Source organism: Argiope bruennichi, chromosome 9, assembly GCF_947563725.1.
Source record: "Argiope bruennichi chromosome 9, qqArgBrue1.1, whole genome shotgun sequence".
NCBI lineage: Eukaryota > Metazoa > Arthropoda > Arachnida > Araneae > Araneidae > Argiope > Argiope bruennichi.
In genome coordinates, this window is record NC_079159.1 from 129,678,183 (window position 1) to 129,693,942 (window position 15,760).

Here is a 15,760-nt window from a genome sequence, read left to right on the forward strand (position 1 = left end):
GTTAATAATGTTATAAAATAATAGAAATTTTAACGCACTTTCCATTTTTTCAGTTAGAAGATAAAAATTTTAAAACAATTTCGATTTTTTTAAAGTATTTTGAAATGAAAATAAGGTCACTATAATTATGGAATATTATGTTTTACTCACATATTACGTTTTATGAAATGATTTTTTTTATTTAATTAACTGAGTGCGCCGATTTTTCTAATATGTACTTCCATAACCAATATGTATGCAATTGTTATGTACTTCCAAAACCATCAAATCACATCTTCGATTTGTTGAAAAATACTTCTATGTTGCTTTATAATTAAAGCATCCTATCCTTTCTATGTATGCTGTATTTTACATCAGATATAATGTTTTACAATTCAAAATTTCACTGCCGAGAATGCCTCAATTCTCTTACAATGCTTCTCTGAAGATTTCCACTGCAGGCGTCTTTTCCAGTGTTTTATTCAAAATATTGAGGACCATTTTTACAAAAACGCTTTCCAAACGGCGTAATAACTTAAATATCTCAAGCCATTTTTTATAAGAAATTTGTAAATGTTTTAGTTATTTATTGAAATTTATTCAAAAAAATACTGAGATGAACATTGCCTGCAAAGGACCCTATTCATTGTCATATAAACATTTATTCGCCATATACAATCCATAAAATTTCACATGTACTACAAGTAAATTCTCAAATCAGTTTTGCATGAACAGTTTCATCATAATAAATAATATCTCTTCAGTTTCTCAGTCTAACAGAAAGTGCGGAATAATATTTGTTGATTATACCTTTCATACCAAATGCCTTCAAAGATTCATTCATTTTACGAATCAATAGAGTCAGTTCACATGGTCACACGACAAGTCACTTATCTAACAGTGTGTGGCTTTATGATATGACGTCATTTGTTTCCTCTCAATCACACTCTATTCAACAGATAGAATTTGTTTTAAAAAAGTGAAGGGATAGATGCTTTTTAACACTATTAATAAATGTTGCCAAACGTATCAGTTTCCATAGTTAAATTTTTTCAACCTAAAAGATTTTTACATGAGCCAAATCTGCAAATGCTGATTGGTTAAACAGTACAAAATATTTCGGAAGAGATACAGTTTTGGCAGACTTGAACTTTCAAAATGAATCTACAAATTACAATTGAGATGAAGCCATTATGCAAAAAGCAGAATTTTATTTTATAACACTGGAATTTTGTATTTCTGTCAAACTGTCTTGTCTTTAGTGAGCGGGCTCTTGTTCAATGACCCTTGGATTGGTTCGATTTCTCTCTCACAGTGACTCATGCTAAGATACACAATCACATAAGAATGATACATGATCAAAATCAAAGAAAGTATTTTGGGAGTATTAAAAAAACCTCTACATATTCTTTTCTATAAACCATGCATGTTAAAAATCGTGCAATCATGCAACGCATATCCATTAAATAACACAAAATATAAATTGAAAGAAATTGGGAATCTTCCATCCACTACGTTTGGTTAATCTAAAGTTTAGTAAAAGAGAAGCAAATTTAATTGTTTCACCACTACGAAAAAGCAGTATAAAAACTACATACCAAACGATTTGGAGCTTGCTTCTGCTGCAGCAGAAAGTAATAATACTAATCAAAATTATGTTGAAAATAACACTAACTGAAAAATTCATAAAGAAAATAAAAAGAGATTAATTAAAAGAATGCCTTACCTTTGGAAGTAAATATTCCGTTAAATCCCAGAGAGACGTGGATGCTGTCCGTGACTGGAAAAATACTTGCCATGCCCCCACTTCCCAACACCTCACCCGAACTTCTGCTGTCCGGAAGCAGCAGACTGCCGTACGCCTCTGGAACAGTAACGCAAGAAAATGAGTGAATTAAAAGTTGGAAACCTAAAAATCTTCTAAAAATTGGAGGAACCTAAATCTTCATATAATATTTCTCACCAAACGACGCAGGCAATGAAGCACTGATCTTTCAATCAAAATCGTATAGCAGTGTAATCATATTTTATTTGTAACTTACAAAAGCAGGAACGGTTTATATTTATTGTTATTAGAGGCAGAATATATATATATAAAAGGAATCATAAAACAGTCACGGTTTTTACAGCAGCAACAAATCAATGCTTAATTAATGCAAAAAAAAATGCTTTGTGAGTAATTTAATTAAATAGCCAACTACATCAGATCGTGATAGAATAGTTTATTCCCGTTTTTATTTAATAGTTAATAGTTTATTCCCGTTATTATTTAATATTTTAATGCATTTCAATATTTTTAGCACACATTTTATTAATTAATGCATTTTATTAAAAACATTTTATTAAAAAATGCATTTAAGGCAACAGTGGGACAATTTGTTTCTATTTCAGTCTCTGGACCGGTTGTTCAAAAATAAGTATTTTTCTTGGAAAAATTCATCAAATGCTTTATTTGCGATCCCCCTCTCGCTTTTTAGCGTCTTTTTTAAAATTCAGTCAACAAAAACGTTTTCGCAGAGTATTGCAGAAACGAGGAAGTCTTTCACGAGTAAAAACTGACAGTCGGCACAAATGTTTAATTTTAGATCATGGCGACAGCCGAACGCTTCCCACCCCTTCCCCTTCTATTCTATTTGACATTCATCAATAATTGGGAAAATAAAACTCCAATTGATTCTCTTGATTGCTACAGTCTTTGAGCAAGATGAGAACCATGTATTGTTCGAAAAGTATTTGAAATCTCCATTTCCTAACTACCCTCCCCCCGCCCCAAACACTACAAGTTAAAGTGACTCTATGTATGAACGCATGAAGTCAGGATGAATGCTGCATATGTTTGTATTTTGGCAATTTTTTTCGAGACAATTCTTATTTATATATTCTTAAAAAGATTGTTCTTAGAGATCACTCTTGTCTATATTTTCATTAAAAAAATATTGTTCTTAAAAGTTTTTGAGTTCATTAATAAATGCAAAATGGACTCGTTGTATATTTTTTGTATTTCATTTATTTTTTATTTTGTTTTTTATTTTTATATAATTTTTTTATATTATTTTATATCTCGTAATATTTCGATTTAAGTAATACTATTTTAATTTCTTAATCTTTATAACTCATTTTTTGATATTTAAAGATATTTCTTCGATAATAAGTATAATTACATAAATTCCATGGGTGTCTAATTCTTACTTAACAAACCAGATTTAAACAGGTTTTTGTATTCCTCATTTACTAGTATTCAGCCAATGCTTTGTTAAAAGGAAATTTTTAATGACTACATTAAATCATCTGGATCCAATGCAATTATTGATGCGTTGTATTATTTTTTAAAAAAATTCTTAAGAAAGTGCTTACGGATATGGTTTTAGCTTACTAGAAAACTTTGCAGTTGAAAAGTGACCACGCCTAGAAGTTTCGCACTTTTAACTGCGCCTTTGGAAGGGTTAAATACACATTCCGTGCCAGGCGAAAGAATCGCATTCTTGAGAATGTTTGCTTCCTTTATTTTCATTTCACTCCGAAAGGATTAAATAAAAAATTTTGTTATCTCATTTGTCTTTGGAGGGGGGAGGAATCTGGAGTTATTGACCTAAATATAAATAAGCAATTTCTGAACGGAATGAACTTTTGCTAGGTTTAAACATTTATTTTGATAAAATAAGAAAGAAATCAGAAAATAAACACTGAAGCGGTAAAACAGACGCTGGCGTACGGGGGAAAAAAAGCTGTTTGCAGAAAATTGTTTTGGAAATGGCGCAAGAGCTGACGAACTTTGGAGGCTCACTTGTTTTGGCACGAGCCCTCAAAGTCACTTTCGCAAATGAAGATCTCAGGGAGCCATTTCTGTGTTTCGTCGAAAGGTTGCGTCCGCCACCTCGATCTGTTTCTTCTCTCCCGAAAGAACGGTGTAAAAATTAGCCATTTTTCTGATGAAAGAAGGTTGAGAAATCGAAAATAGGCGCGGTATGCTTGCAACATATCCCCTCCACTACTGAGGTTTCTACGCAAGTCCATCGGCATGAGAAATTAAAATTAAAAAAAAATCATTGCCATGTGTGGGTGATGCTAATAAATATTATTTAAGTTGTAATAAATAAATGATTAACAAATAAAAGAAAAATTAATTAATGAAAATGTAACAACATCTGATTCGGGATAAAATTCATTGCATTTTGATGATCGATTTTTGTTTAAATTTAGATTAATTTAGAACTATCTTGGGACGAATTCTCGGTCCAATGATGAAAAGGACACACCTCTCTAAATTTTTTATACTACATCAGCGGTAGGGAGTTTGAAACCACTGAAAAGAAAAAGTATCCACTAAGATCGCGTGGGTAGTAGATCAATGATAAATGTAATCCATACATGTTTGTTTGTTGTTTTATGGCACAAGAACCATATTGGGTTATACTGCGCCAATCAAACGGTAAAATGAAAGCCAAATATTAAAATCTATATTAATATATAACTTTATAAAAGATAGTATTGCAAAAATTAAATATACGATATTACAAAATAAACATTTGTGTTAACATATGAAAATGTAAAACAATGAGACAATGCAAAACACAAAAGGTAAAAAGTGCTAAATACAAGTATAAAAATGAATGTCTTTTAAAAAGTTAAAAATATTTGGGTGGAATTTTTCACCCACCAAGTCCTGTAAAGTTATTGATGATGTATGAAAGTAATATATACGTTGATGGTTAAATACAGGGCATTCAATCAAAATGTGTTTTGTACTAAAATCAACATGGCATGTAGGGCACACTGGCTTCCTCTCACCAAAAATGAGATGCCTGTGAGTGTATCTAGTGTGCCCTATACGGAGACGAGTCAATTTAACATCGATCTCGCGTATTGGAAGAACAGGCCAAGAACCAATGATGGGTTTCACGGAGTGTAACTTATTATGGATCTGCAGACCCCATGCCTCCTGCCAAGAGGAATTTATATGACGGGAGAATGCCACCTTAACGTCACAAAATGGAAGCCCAGTCCTCATAAAGGCTGTCGCAGATTTTGCAACCGAATCTGCTTTTTCATTTCCTGGAATGTCAACATGACTCGGAACCCAATAAAATATAATATTAAAACCATCATTTTTCAAAGAGCGCAAAATGAGTAAAATGCGGTTAGCAATTGGGTGCATACAATTATTATAATTAGACAACATTTCTAAAGCACTCATGCTATCGGAGTAAATGATGAAATTACGCTGTAGAGAAGGAGAAATTCTCTGGAGTGCACAGAAAATTGCCATCAATTCAGCAGTAAAAACAGAGCAGCAATTATGAAGACGGTGGCTCAGTGTATCAGAAGGCAGTACAATACCACAACCAACATGTCCAGCTGATTTTGAACCGTCCGTGAAAATTGGAACAAACGAAGAATACCGATAGCGATGAAGCAAAAAGAGCTGTTGGAAAACCACAGGAGCTGTTGACGATTTGTCGAAACCAGTGAAGGGATTCAAAAAAGAAAATTGAGGGATATCCCAAGGTGGAAACATAAATGGGTCGTTAACTTTGATTCTTACATCGTTGAGGTCCGAGTCGTGTAGTATGGGTTTGATTCTCTCACAGAATGGCAGAATGCAAGCAGGACGGGCACCATAAAGTCTACGGAGAGCAACTGGAAACCTGTTGCAACAAATGGGGTGATGCGGCACGGACTGTGTGCGGAAATAGAATGAAACTGATATCTTTTTACGCCTCAAATTTAGAGGTAACTGGTGACAAATGACATACAAACTCTCAACTGGAGAAGTACGATTGATTTTCTTGATTTTCTTGATTTTTTTGGCACAAGAGCCATAATGTTGGCTATGCTGCGCCAAACTGTGTTTTTCTGGCTTAAAATATAAAATTTCAGCTATAAAAACAATGTGAAAATTTTTAAGAAAGATAGAGAAAACTTAGATATGTGGATAAAAACCTATTGATTTCAAAAATGCAAAAATTTGAACATGTGGTGTCTTACCAAGTAAGAAGGGTAATGGAGTGTTCGTATTTTGAAAGAAGTGCAAACGTTGAGCATTGAAATTTGGACATTCTGACAATATATGTTGGACAGACATTTGACAGTCACACTGGGAACATAGAGGTGGTTGTTCACCTAGTAACAAGTGGCGATGGGTGAATCTCGTATGCCCAATACGTAAACGGGTTAATACTGTGTCTGCTTTCCGATTGGGTAATGAAGACCACGGTTGTACATGAGGTTTAATAGCATGTAGTTTATTGTTAGTTTCAAAATCCCACTGAGCTTGCCATTTGGAATAAAGAAGCCTTTTAGTGTGCTTATTTAAATCGCTTACAGGAATAGATGTGACTGCTGGAATACTTGCCAATTTAGCAGCCTTGTCTGCTTCCTCATTGCCCAGAATTCCTACATGAGAGGGTACCCAACAGAATAAAATAATAAAATCTCGAGAAGTCAGTTTGTTAAAAATATCTATAACTTGGAAAACCAAAGGATGATTATGACGATGAAGATAAAATGATTTTAGGGATTGTAACACACTTAGAGAGTCGGTATAAATAATAAACTTTTTTCCTGGTCTCTCAGAGATTTCTTCCAATGCATATAAAACCGCAGTTATTTCTGCCGTAAAAATTGAACAAAAGGAATGAAGTGTAAAAGAAATGACTCTATCTGGTAAGACAACAGCAAAAGAGACATTATTAGATGATTTTGACCCATCAGTATAAATGGGAAGAAAGTCTTTGTATTGCTGTCTGTGTTCACGGAAAATTTGCTGATAAATAACTTCTGTTGTCCCAGATTTGTTAAAAGTGTTGAATGGGTTTAAAAATTGCATATTAAGATTTTTCCAAGGTGGAAAGCCAATTACCAGCTGTGGAGTAACGTGTAGGTTAAGTAAGTTTTCTGAAAGGAAGTTTTGGACTCTTGTAAAAAACGCTGGTGCGGACGACTTTCTAGCCTCTTGCAGTCTAACTAAGAAAGGGCGAAGTTTGAAATCAAAAAATGGATGATTCATGTTTGACTGAATTTTAAAATAATAATTCAAAGACAGCATTCGTCTTCTTACATCAAGGGAAGGTTCATAACATTCAATATAAAGGCTTTTCACAGGGGATGTCCTAAAAGCTCCAGAACAAAGTCTGAGTGCTGTGTGATGAACAGGGTCCAGTTTTTTTAAAACACTTTTTCTGGCAGACCCATAAATTTCGCTGCCGTAATCCAATTTAGAGAGCACCGTGGCTTTATAAATTTTAATCAAGGATTCTCTATCCGCTCCCCAAGCTGTAGATGATAAGACTTTTAAGATATTCAAAGAGTTTTCGCATTTTTTCCTTAACAATTTTATATGAGGGAGAAAGGTTAGCTTTTTGCCAAAGATTATACCCAAGAACCGGATCTCATCCAAAAATGGAATGATTTCCTCATTTAATTTAATTTCTGTGTTAGAGTGTAAATTTCTTTTACGGCAAAAGTGGACACCCGCAGTTTTTGATGTAGAAATATTAAAACCATTATTATTGCACCATTGTGTTATACCATTAACTGCAATCTGCAGCTGTCGTTGTATAAAATTCATATTTATCCCCGTACATGAAATGTAGAGGTCGTCAACGTATAAATGGCCCTTCACAGTAGGCGATAGTTGTCTTAAAATACTATTCATTTTTAAAATGAAAAGCGTCACACTTAAAACGCTGCCCTGAGGAACACCTTCCTCTTGGATGAAGAAGTCTGAAAATTCGGACTGCACTTTAACTTGAAATTTCCTGAGTTTCAAAAAATTCCTTATAAAAATAGGTAGGTTTCCTCTTAGTCCATGATCATGCAAATCTTTCAAAATCCCGTATCGCCAGGTCCGATCATATGCCCTTTCGATGTCAAAAAATATGGCGACTAAGTGCTTTCTTTGTAAAAAAGCGAGGCGGATGTCTGTTTCAAGGGCCAAAAGATTATCGGTGGTGCTACGACCCCTCCGAAATCCACTCTGAGATGGATGAAGAATGTTGTTGTTTTCCAGGTAATAAATTAGTCTACGATTAATCATCCGCTCAAGTAATTTACAGAGGCAACAGGTTAAAGCAATGGGACGATAGTTTGATGGATTCTGAGGATGTTTTCCTGGTTTTAACAAAGGAATTATTATTGCGTTTTGCCAAATAGTAGGAAAGTAGTGTTCGTGCCAGATACGATTGTAGAAAAGTAATAAGGCTTTTTGAGACTCGATTGTTAAATGTTTGATCATGGAGTAGCTAATATTGTCCGGTCCTGGAGAAGAGTTGTGGACACTAGATAAACATGATTGCAATTCCATAAACGTTAGATCGCAGTTGTAGGGCAACGTAGTCCAAGAATTAAAATTTAGCGCTTGTTTTTCTGCGTTCCTTTTGTAATTCAAAATTTGAGGAGGGTAATTTTGGCTGTTAGAAGTATATGCGAAAGTTGAAGCAATGCAATTTGCAATATCTTTTAAGGATGAAATTGTATTTCCTTTATGTACTAAAATAGAAACGGTGTTAGTGTGAGAAACACCTGAAGCTCTTTTTACTTTATTCCACAAAGAACGGCTGGATATTTTAGAGGTAATATTGGAGACAAAGTTTCGCCAAGAAATTCTTCGACTGCGTCGTTGAATTTTTCTGGATTCTGCTCTGGTCTTTTTAAAATAAATAAAATTTTGTGTGGTGGGGTATCTTCGAAAAATACTCCAGGCCTTTTTCTGTTTTTTGTATGCCTGTTGGCAATCGGCATTCCACCAGGGCTTGTTTTGTTTTCTTCGAATGCCAGACGTTTTTGGGATAGAATTGTCTGCCGAGTCGATTATAGTGTTGACAATATGTTTTAATGCTTCCTCAATAGTTGAAGATTTAATTACATGAGAGTTAATATTAGCCAGAGAGGTGAACTTCTGCCAGTCTGCTGCATTTAAAACATATTTAGGAGGATGATAAGAACCAGTGATACTGTGTCTATTATCTGTTAAAATTAAAGGAAAGTGGTCACTATTATATAGATCATTGTCAATCGTTAAATTTAGAAAAGGTAGGAGTGCTGGAGAACATATTGCCAGATCAACTGAATGGAATGTTCGCGTTGGTAAATGAAAATGTGTTTTTTCATCTGTATTTAAAAGGCATAAATTATGGTCAACAAGCAGTTGTTCGATTTTTTGACCTCGTGTGTTTGAATTACAGCTACCCCATAAAGTGCTATGACCGTTAAAGTCTCCCAAAATAATGAACGGAGTTGGGAGTTGGGAAATTAAGTTATTCAGTTCTGTTTGATTAACTGTTTCGTTGGGAGGCAAGTAGAGACTGCAAATGGTGATCAAGGATTGCATATGAACGCGTATTGCTACTGCTTGAAGATTAGTGTTCAGAATCAGAGGTATGGATGGGATATTACTCGCTGTAAGAATTGCAACGCCACCAGAAGCTCTATTTTGTATATGGTTCTTGCTAAAAATTTGGTAATTAGGAATATTATTTTTATCTGTTTTAAGATACGTCTCTTGTAGTGCAATACAGGTTGGTTGATATTTATAAATGAGGTCTTTAAGTTCTGAAGACTTGTTCATAAACCCTCTACAGTTCCAGGAAATAAATGCAGCCATTAATTACAAACCAAAAAACAGAAAAAGGAGAAACTGACGAAAGTAGAAGACCACAAAGGAAGCTAGAAATCACCAGCCTCACTGGTGGACATTTCATCTTCAGATGGGTGAACTTTAAAAAGTGAATCACTATCTTCACCATCATCATTAAGATTTTTCTTTCGAGAGTCTTTTAAAAAATCTTGTCGGGTAGGTGATCGATTTGCAGACGTACTTAAAATATTTTGATCTTTTTTATTGGTTAGTAGGCGAACACGTTTGCTAGATTTCGATTCTTTCACTTTCTCTTTATCATTTGACTTCTTCATCATTTTTTTATTTTCCCGAGCACTTTTTGCATTAGTCTTTACAGGGGATGAATTGTTCTTTGTGGATAAGGATATATTTGGATTATTTGGAGACTTATTAGTTGCCGTCTTTATATCTAATAAATTATTTGTAAGAATTGCAGATGCATTTGCTTGTTCATCACTGCTAATGGTTGGATAAGGTGGATTTGGTTGAATCGTTGGTACAGGAGTTGAATGTGATACGGCGGAGGACGATGAAGCATTCTCCCAAGACTTTTTAATTGCAAGAAGTTCAAGCCAGTCACTTTTTTTAATTGTTATTAGTTCATTATTAACAGGAGTATTTGCTGCTGTAGTTGTTTTAAGATTATTTATGACAGATGTTGTTTGTTGTGATGGGGGGACTGATGGATTTAGTGCAGATGCATAAGAGAGGTTTGGTTTGGGTGTTCTGTCGGTGACTATTTTTCGAGCATCTGGGAAAGAGAGATTTTTTGTTATTTTAACTGTCAGGATTTCCTTTTCTAATTTATAATGTGGGCAGGATCTGGAGTACGAGGGATGATCACCATCGCAGTTATAGCATTTTGTTTCGGTAGAATTGCAGGTGTTGCTTTCGTGGTCTGGACTAGAGCACCGAGCACAAATTTGTTTTCCCCGACAAGCCGTAATTGTATGGCCAAACTTTTGACATTTAAAGCAACGCAAGGGATTAGGTATAAAATGTTTAACCGGGCAGTTTATATAAGCTATTTTAACGGATTTTGGTAATACAGGAGTGTCAAATGTAAGAATGAGATGTTTTGTTGGGAAGTTCTGACCATTTCGTTTGATTGTAATTCGGCGGACTGCTATGACTTTTTGGCTTTTCAGACATTCTAGTATATCTTCTTCCAGATCTTTTTGAAATTCACTTTCGGAAATAACGCCTCTGGAATGATTAAGTGTACGGTGTGGAGTGACTTTGACGTCTATGTTCCCTATTTTTTCTAGTTTCAATATATTTTCAGATTGTTTCATATTCATGACTTCTATTAAAAGTTTTCCATTGTTCAGTTTTTTAATTGATTTTACCTCTCCGACAAGGGCAGAGATACTTTTATGAATTAAAATGGGAGATATGTTCTTTAAGTCATTATTTTCAGAAAAAACGATAAAAAATTTCAAAAAAGCATTACTATGTTGATTATTTGAAAGACCCATGCGATATGGTGAATGATTCGGGCTCGACGGCACCGCCCACCACGGAGCCCAACAAGGGATGGCAGCCACCGGCTCTGGCTCGCCCCAGCCTCGGCGCTTACCATGGTGCTGATCGAAACCTATACGCTGGGAGTCACTCCCGGGGACAGTGACCACCCTTAACGCCAAGCCCAAGGAGTGACCCCTTCGCTTGATCCCCTTGAGCAGACCAGCCAAATGGTTGGGATACCAGCCGATTGATACACCGGGGACCGAAATGTACCACCCGTCTAATGGGTCGCCACGCACGGCAAACACGTGGGGGTATTTGCTGTCCACGAGAAGCAAGAAGCAAACAGAGCGGCGACAGCTTCTCATGGAGAGCTTCCTCACCTACCCTCGAGGGAAAGAAAAATCACAGCCAAAAGCAGAAGACCGAGGGGAGAGCGAACTGAAAGGGAGTAAAGATCCCTGGGAACCTCGGGATTGGGACACCCGTACTCACCTATAGTAGGTGAGCCCCTGAGGGGGGAGAAGTACGAAATGCTCCGGAGCAGATCCTTAGAGCAGTGTGGTGGATGGTGTCCAGTCGCCGCAAAACTGTAGGGCGTGCAGAACCATACACCATGCAGCCGTAGTCAATGCGGGAGAGGATAATCGCTTGATAAATACGGAGTAGGGAGGTTCGATCAGCTGCCCATGATGTTCTGGAGAGCACCTTCAATATATTTAACGTTTTCTCGCATCTCTTCCTCAGGTTCAAAATATGCGGAAGAAATGTAAGCTTTCTATCGAATATCACTCCCAAAAACCGCACTTCACTCACCACAGGAATGAGTACATTTTGAATATAGATATTTGGATCCGAATGAATGGTTCGCTTTCGGCAGAAGTGAATACACCTACTCTTCTCGGGAGAGATCGCGTGCCCATTGTTGTTGCACCAAGTTACCACTTTATTAACTGCATTCTGTAATTGACGCTCAATGAGATTTATACTGCAGCCTTGGCAAGAGATCTGCAGATCATCAACGTAAAGAGTTCCATGAACAGATGAAGGTAAAACAGACAAAACTTGACTAATATGAACAATAAAAAGTGTAACACTGAGGACACTTCCCTGCGGAACTCCCTCAGCTTGAATAAAAGAATCAGAATAAAAGTTGCCTACACGGACTCTGAAAGTCCGATGTGATAAAAAGTTCTGTAAAAATATGGGCAGATTTCCCCTAAAACCAAAATTATAAAGTGTCGAAAGTATGCCATAGCGCCATACTCGGTCGTAAGCCTTCTCAATATCGAAAAATATGGAGACAAGGTGATTCCTCCTAACAAATGTGTTGCGTATCTGGGTTTCCAGTAAAATGAGGTTATCAAATGTAGATCTGCCTCTGCGGAAACCACTCTGCAACGGGGAGATGCATCCATGTCTCTCCAATTCGTACATAAGGCGGGCATTGACCATGCGCTCAAAGGTTTTACATATACAATTCGTCAGGGCAATTGGTCGGTAATTCAGAGGGTTTGATGAATCTTTGCCAGGTTTTAGGATAGGAATTACAGTAGCCTCGTGCCATTGAGCTGGGTACATTTGCTCAGTCCAAATTCTGTTGAATAGCAATAACAGATTGGAAAGGGAAATTGAATTTAAATGGCGAAGCATATTATACGTAATTCCATCTGGCCCGGGGCTGGTATCGTGGGTCTTCGATAATGCTGCTTCCAATTCATACATACGAAACTTACAGTTGTAAAGAAAAGTACTTCGGTCATTAAAACGCAATGGCAGCCGTTCCGCACGATTCTTAGTTGCCAGAAAGGCAGAGCTGTAAGAATCGATAGCGGAAACTTGTGCAAATGCTTGAGCGAGAATATTTGCTATGTCTAATGGAGCGAAGTGCGTCATATTTCCTGTTTTTAAAATAGGAATAGAGGATTCACTATGGATACCATTAGCAGCCTTTACCTTCTTCCACAAGGTTCTACTGGAAGTGTTTGATGTGATGGAAGAAACAAAACTAATCCACGATTCCCTCTGACATCGACGGCGGATGCAACGTGCAATGGCTTTTGCTCTTTTAAAAGCTACTAAGTTCTCTGTCGTAGGGTACCTTCGAAATATATTCCAAAGTCGTTTCTGGTTCTTATGACTGTCGCGACAGGCTTCGTTCCACCAAGGTCTACGAAATTTGCGGGGCCGTGGGGAAGACTTTGGGATACAGGTGTTTGCAGCATTCAAAATGGCTTCAACGGTGAGACGCATTGCTTCCGTAATGTCTGCAGTACTGACCATAGACTCGGTGATTTCCGCTAGCTGCTTAAAAGCAATCCAGTCTGCCCGCTGGAATAGAAAACGCGGAGGACAGAAAGTCGCACCGCCGCTATCAGCATGCCAGACAATAATAGGAAAATGGTTACTATTATATAGATCGTTGCTAACTTCAAAGGTTAGCATTGGCAGAAGTTCAGGAGAACATATGGCCAAGTCTAGACTATGGAAGGTACGTGTGGGCTCATGGAAGTATGTCTTTTCGTCATTATTCAGCAAGCAGAGACAGTTATTAGAAATAAACTGTTCAATCTGCTGCCCACGAGAGTTTGTACTGTTTGAACCCCATAAAACACTATGGCCATTGAAATCACCTACGAGCAAAAAAGGCAAAGGAAGTTGGTCAATCAAATTGTCGAGTTCTCGTTGACAAATAACATTATTTGGCGGAAGATAAATGCAGCAGACTGTGACCAGCGCTTTAGTATGCACTTGCACAGCCACAGCCTGAAGAGAGGTATGCAAATTTAGAGGTGTGCTCGGATACAAATTAGATGTGAAGATACAGACGCCACCAGAACTGTGAGATCCCGTGTCTGTATCCTTCCGAACACAATTATATCCACGCAATTTAATTGGAATGTTGGGTGTCAAGAATGTTTCTTGAACACCAAAACAGATTGGATGAAATTTGTTTAAAATTGATTTAATTTCATGAAGTTTGGAACGAATGCCACGACAATTCCAAGAGAGGAAGTAACCCATTAAGAGACAGATTTTAAAAGAGGATTATTAGAAGCTTTGGTACGAGTTGCTGAAAATTCACAACTCATCTCCAGGTCATCTTCATCCTCAGATGGGTGCAATTTGATGTCTGCACTATTTATCGTGCCACCAAAAATGGACGGCAAGTCCTTATGGGCGACACCCTTCTTCGCCATTCCTAGGGCGACGGAATTTTTTGTTGTTGATTTTTTAAATTTTGAGCTAAGGTCTTTTTGTGTAAGTCCACGTTTAGCTAATTTCAAAGTTAGTGAAGATTGCAATTTTCTCTTTGGTTTTGGTTTGATTGTTTCAGTTCGAGAAGTTTCAGCTGTACTGGTTGTGGAATTTTCTGTATCGGACTCTTGTTTGTCATCAGTGTTTGGTTCTGATAAATTCTTTTTACAATTATTGCATGAACAATTTTTGCAAAATGATTTTTTAACTGCGGATGCATAGCTAACACCAGCAGTAGGAGTTTCAGTTTGTATCCGACGTCGGGCTTCAGGATATGACAAGTTTTCTTTAATTTTAACTGTCACAACCTGTTTTTCAAGTATCCATCTCGGGCAGGATCCAGCATAAGAAGGATGATTGCCGCCACAATTAACTCACTTTTCTAGTGCACCACATTGCTGGCTATCATGCCCTCTCTCAGCACATCGGACACATGCGAGTGTCCCGCGGCAATTAACTTTTGAATGGCCGAATCTCTGACACTGAAAACATCGGAGTGGATTAGGGATGTAAGGCCTGACGGGTAATCGTATGTAACCTGCATATACATTTTCGGGTAATTTTGGCGATTTAAATGTTAAAACATGATGTTTAGTCTCAAGGAGTTCACCATCACGTCTAATAGAAATACGACGGACGTGTATAACTCCTTGCGATTTCATCTCTGATGTTATTTCCTCTAGAGGTACATTCAGTAATTCACCGCATGTAATTACTCCTTTACAGGTATTCATCGACTGGTGAGGACTTACACTAATAGCTATTGTAGCCAAGGCTTTCAGTTTTTGAATATTCAGGGATTGTTTACGAGAATTTACTTCTACCAATAAATCTCCAGAACGCATCTTCTTAATGGATGATGCTTCACCGATTGTTGCTGAAATAGCTTTTTGGACAAGGAAAGGAGACACTGTTGCGAAAGTTTCATTTTTCTCCGAAATGCGTTTAATGACAAAAAAGGAATCAAAATGGTGTGCAGAAATAAATGTAGTTGGAACAGAATGACGCCCACTAAAGGGACCCTTCTTGGGAGGAGCCATACGATATTGAGAGTGATTCGGGCCCGACGGCACCGCCCACCACGGAGCCCAACAAGGGAAGGCAGCCACCGGCTCTGGCCATTCCCAGCCTCGGCGCTTACCTTGGTGCTAGCCGGAACCTATACGCTCGGAGTTACCCCCGGGGACAGTGACCACCCTTAACGCCAAGCCCAAGGAGTAACCCCTTCGCTTGATCCCTAGCAGACTAGCCACTCAGGTGACTAGCTACCAGCCGATTGATGCACAGGGGACCACAGTACACCACCCCCCGTCTTTCAAATGGGTCGCCACGCACGGCCAACACGTGGGACATTGGCTGTCCATGAGAAGCAAGAAGCAAACAGAGCGGCGACAGCTTCTCATGGAGAGCTCCCTCGCTTGCCGTCGAGGGAAGGAAAAA

The 15,760-nt window shown here is 37.5% G+C and overlaps 1 protein-coding gene across 5 annotated transcripts in view; it reads right to left on the bottom strand.

The window, feature by feature from the left end:
• The window catches only part of LOC129985332 (chordin-like), a 203,516-nt gene that overhangs the window by 23,480 nt on the left and 164,276 nt on the right, over positions 1-15,760 (bottom strand). For 3 of the 5 annotated variants that reach the window (XM_056095319.1, XM_056095316.1, XM_056095320.1), the window contains 2 exons: positions 1,706-1,843; positions 1,578-1,601 (listed from right to left, as the gene is read on the bottom strand). In XM_056095319.1, coding sequence (XP_055951294.1) covers positions 1,578-1,601; positions 1,706-1,843 — 162 coding nt within the window. The remainder of the gene's footprint in view (positions 1-1,577; positions 1,602-1,705; positions 1,844-15,760) is intronic. The other 2 variants (XM_056095317.1, XM_056095318.1) reach the window with 2 other exon arrangements.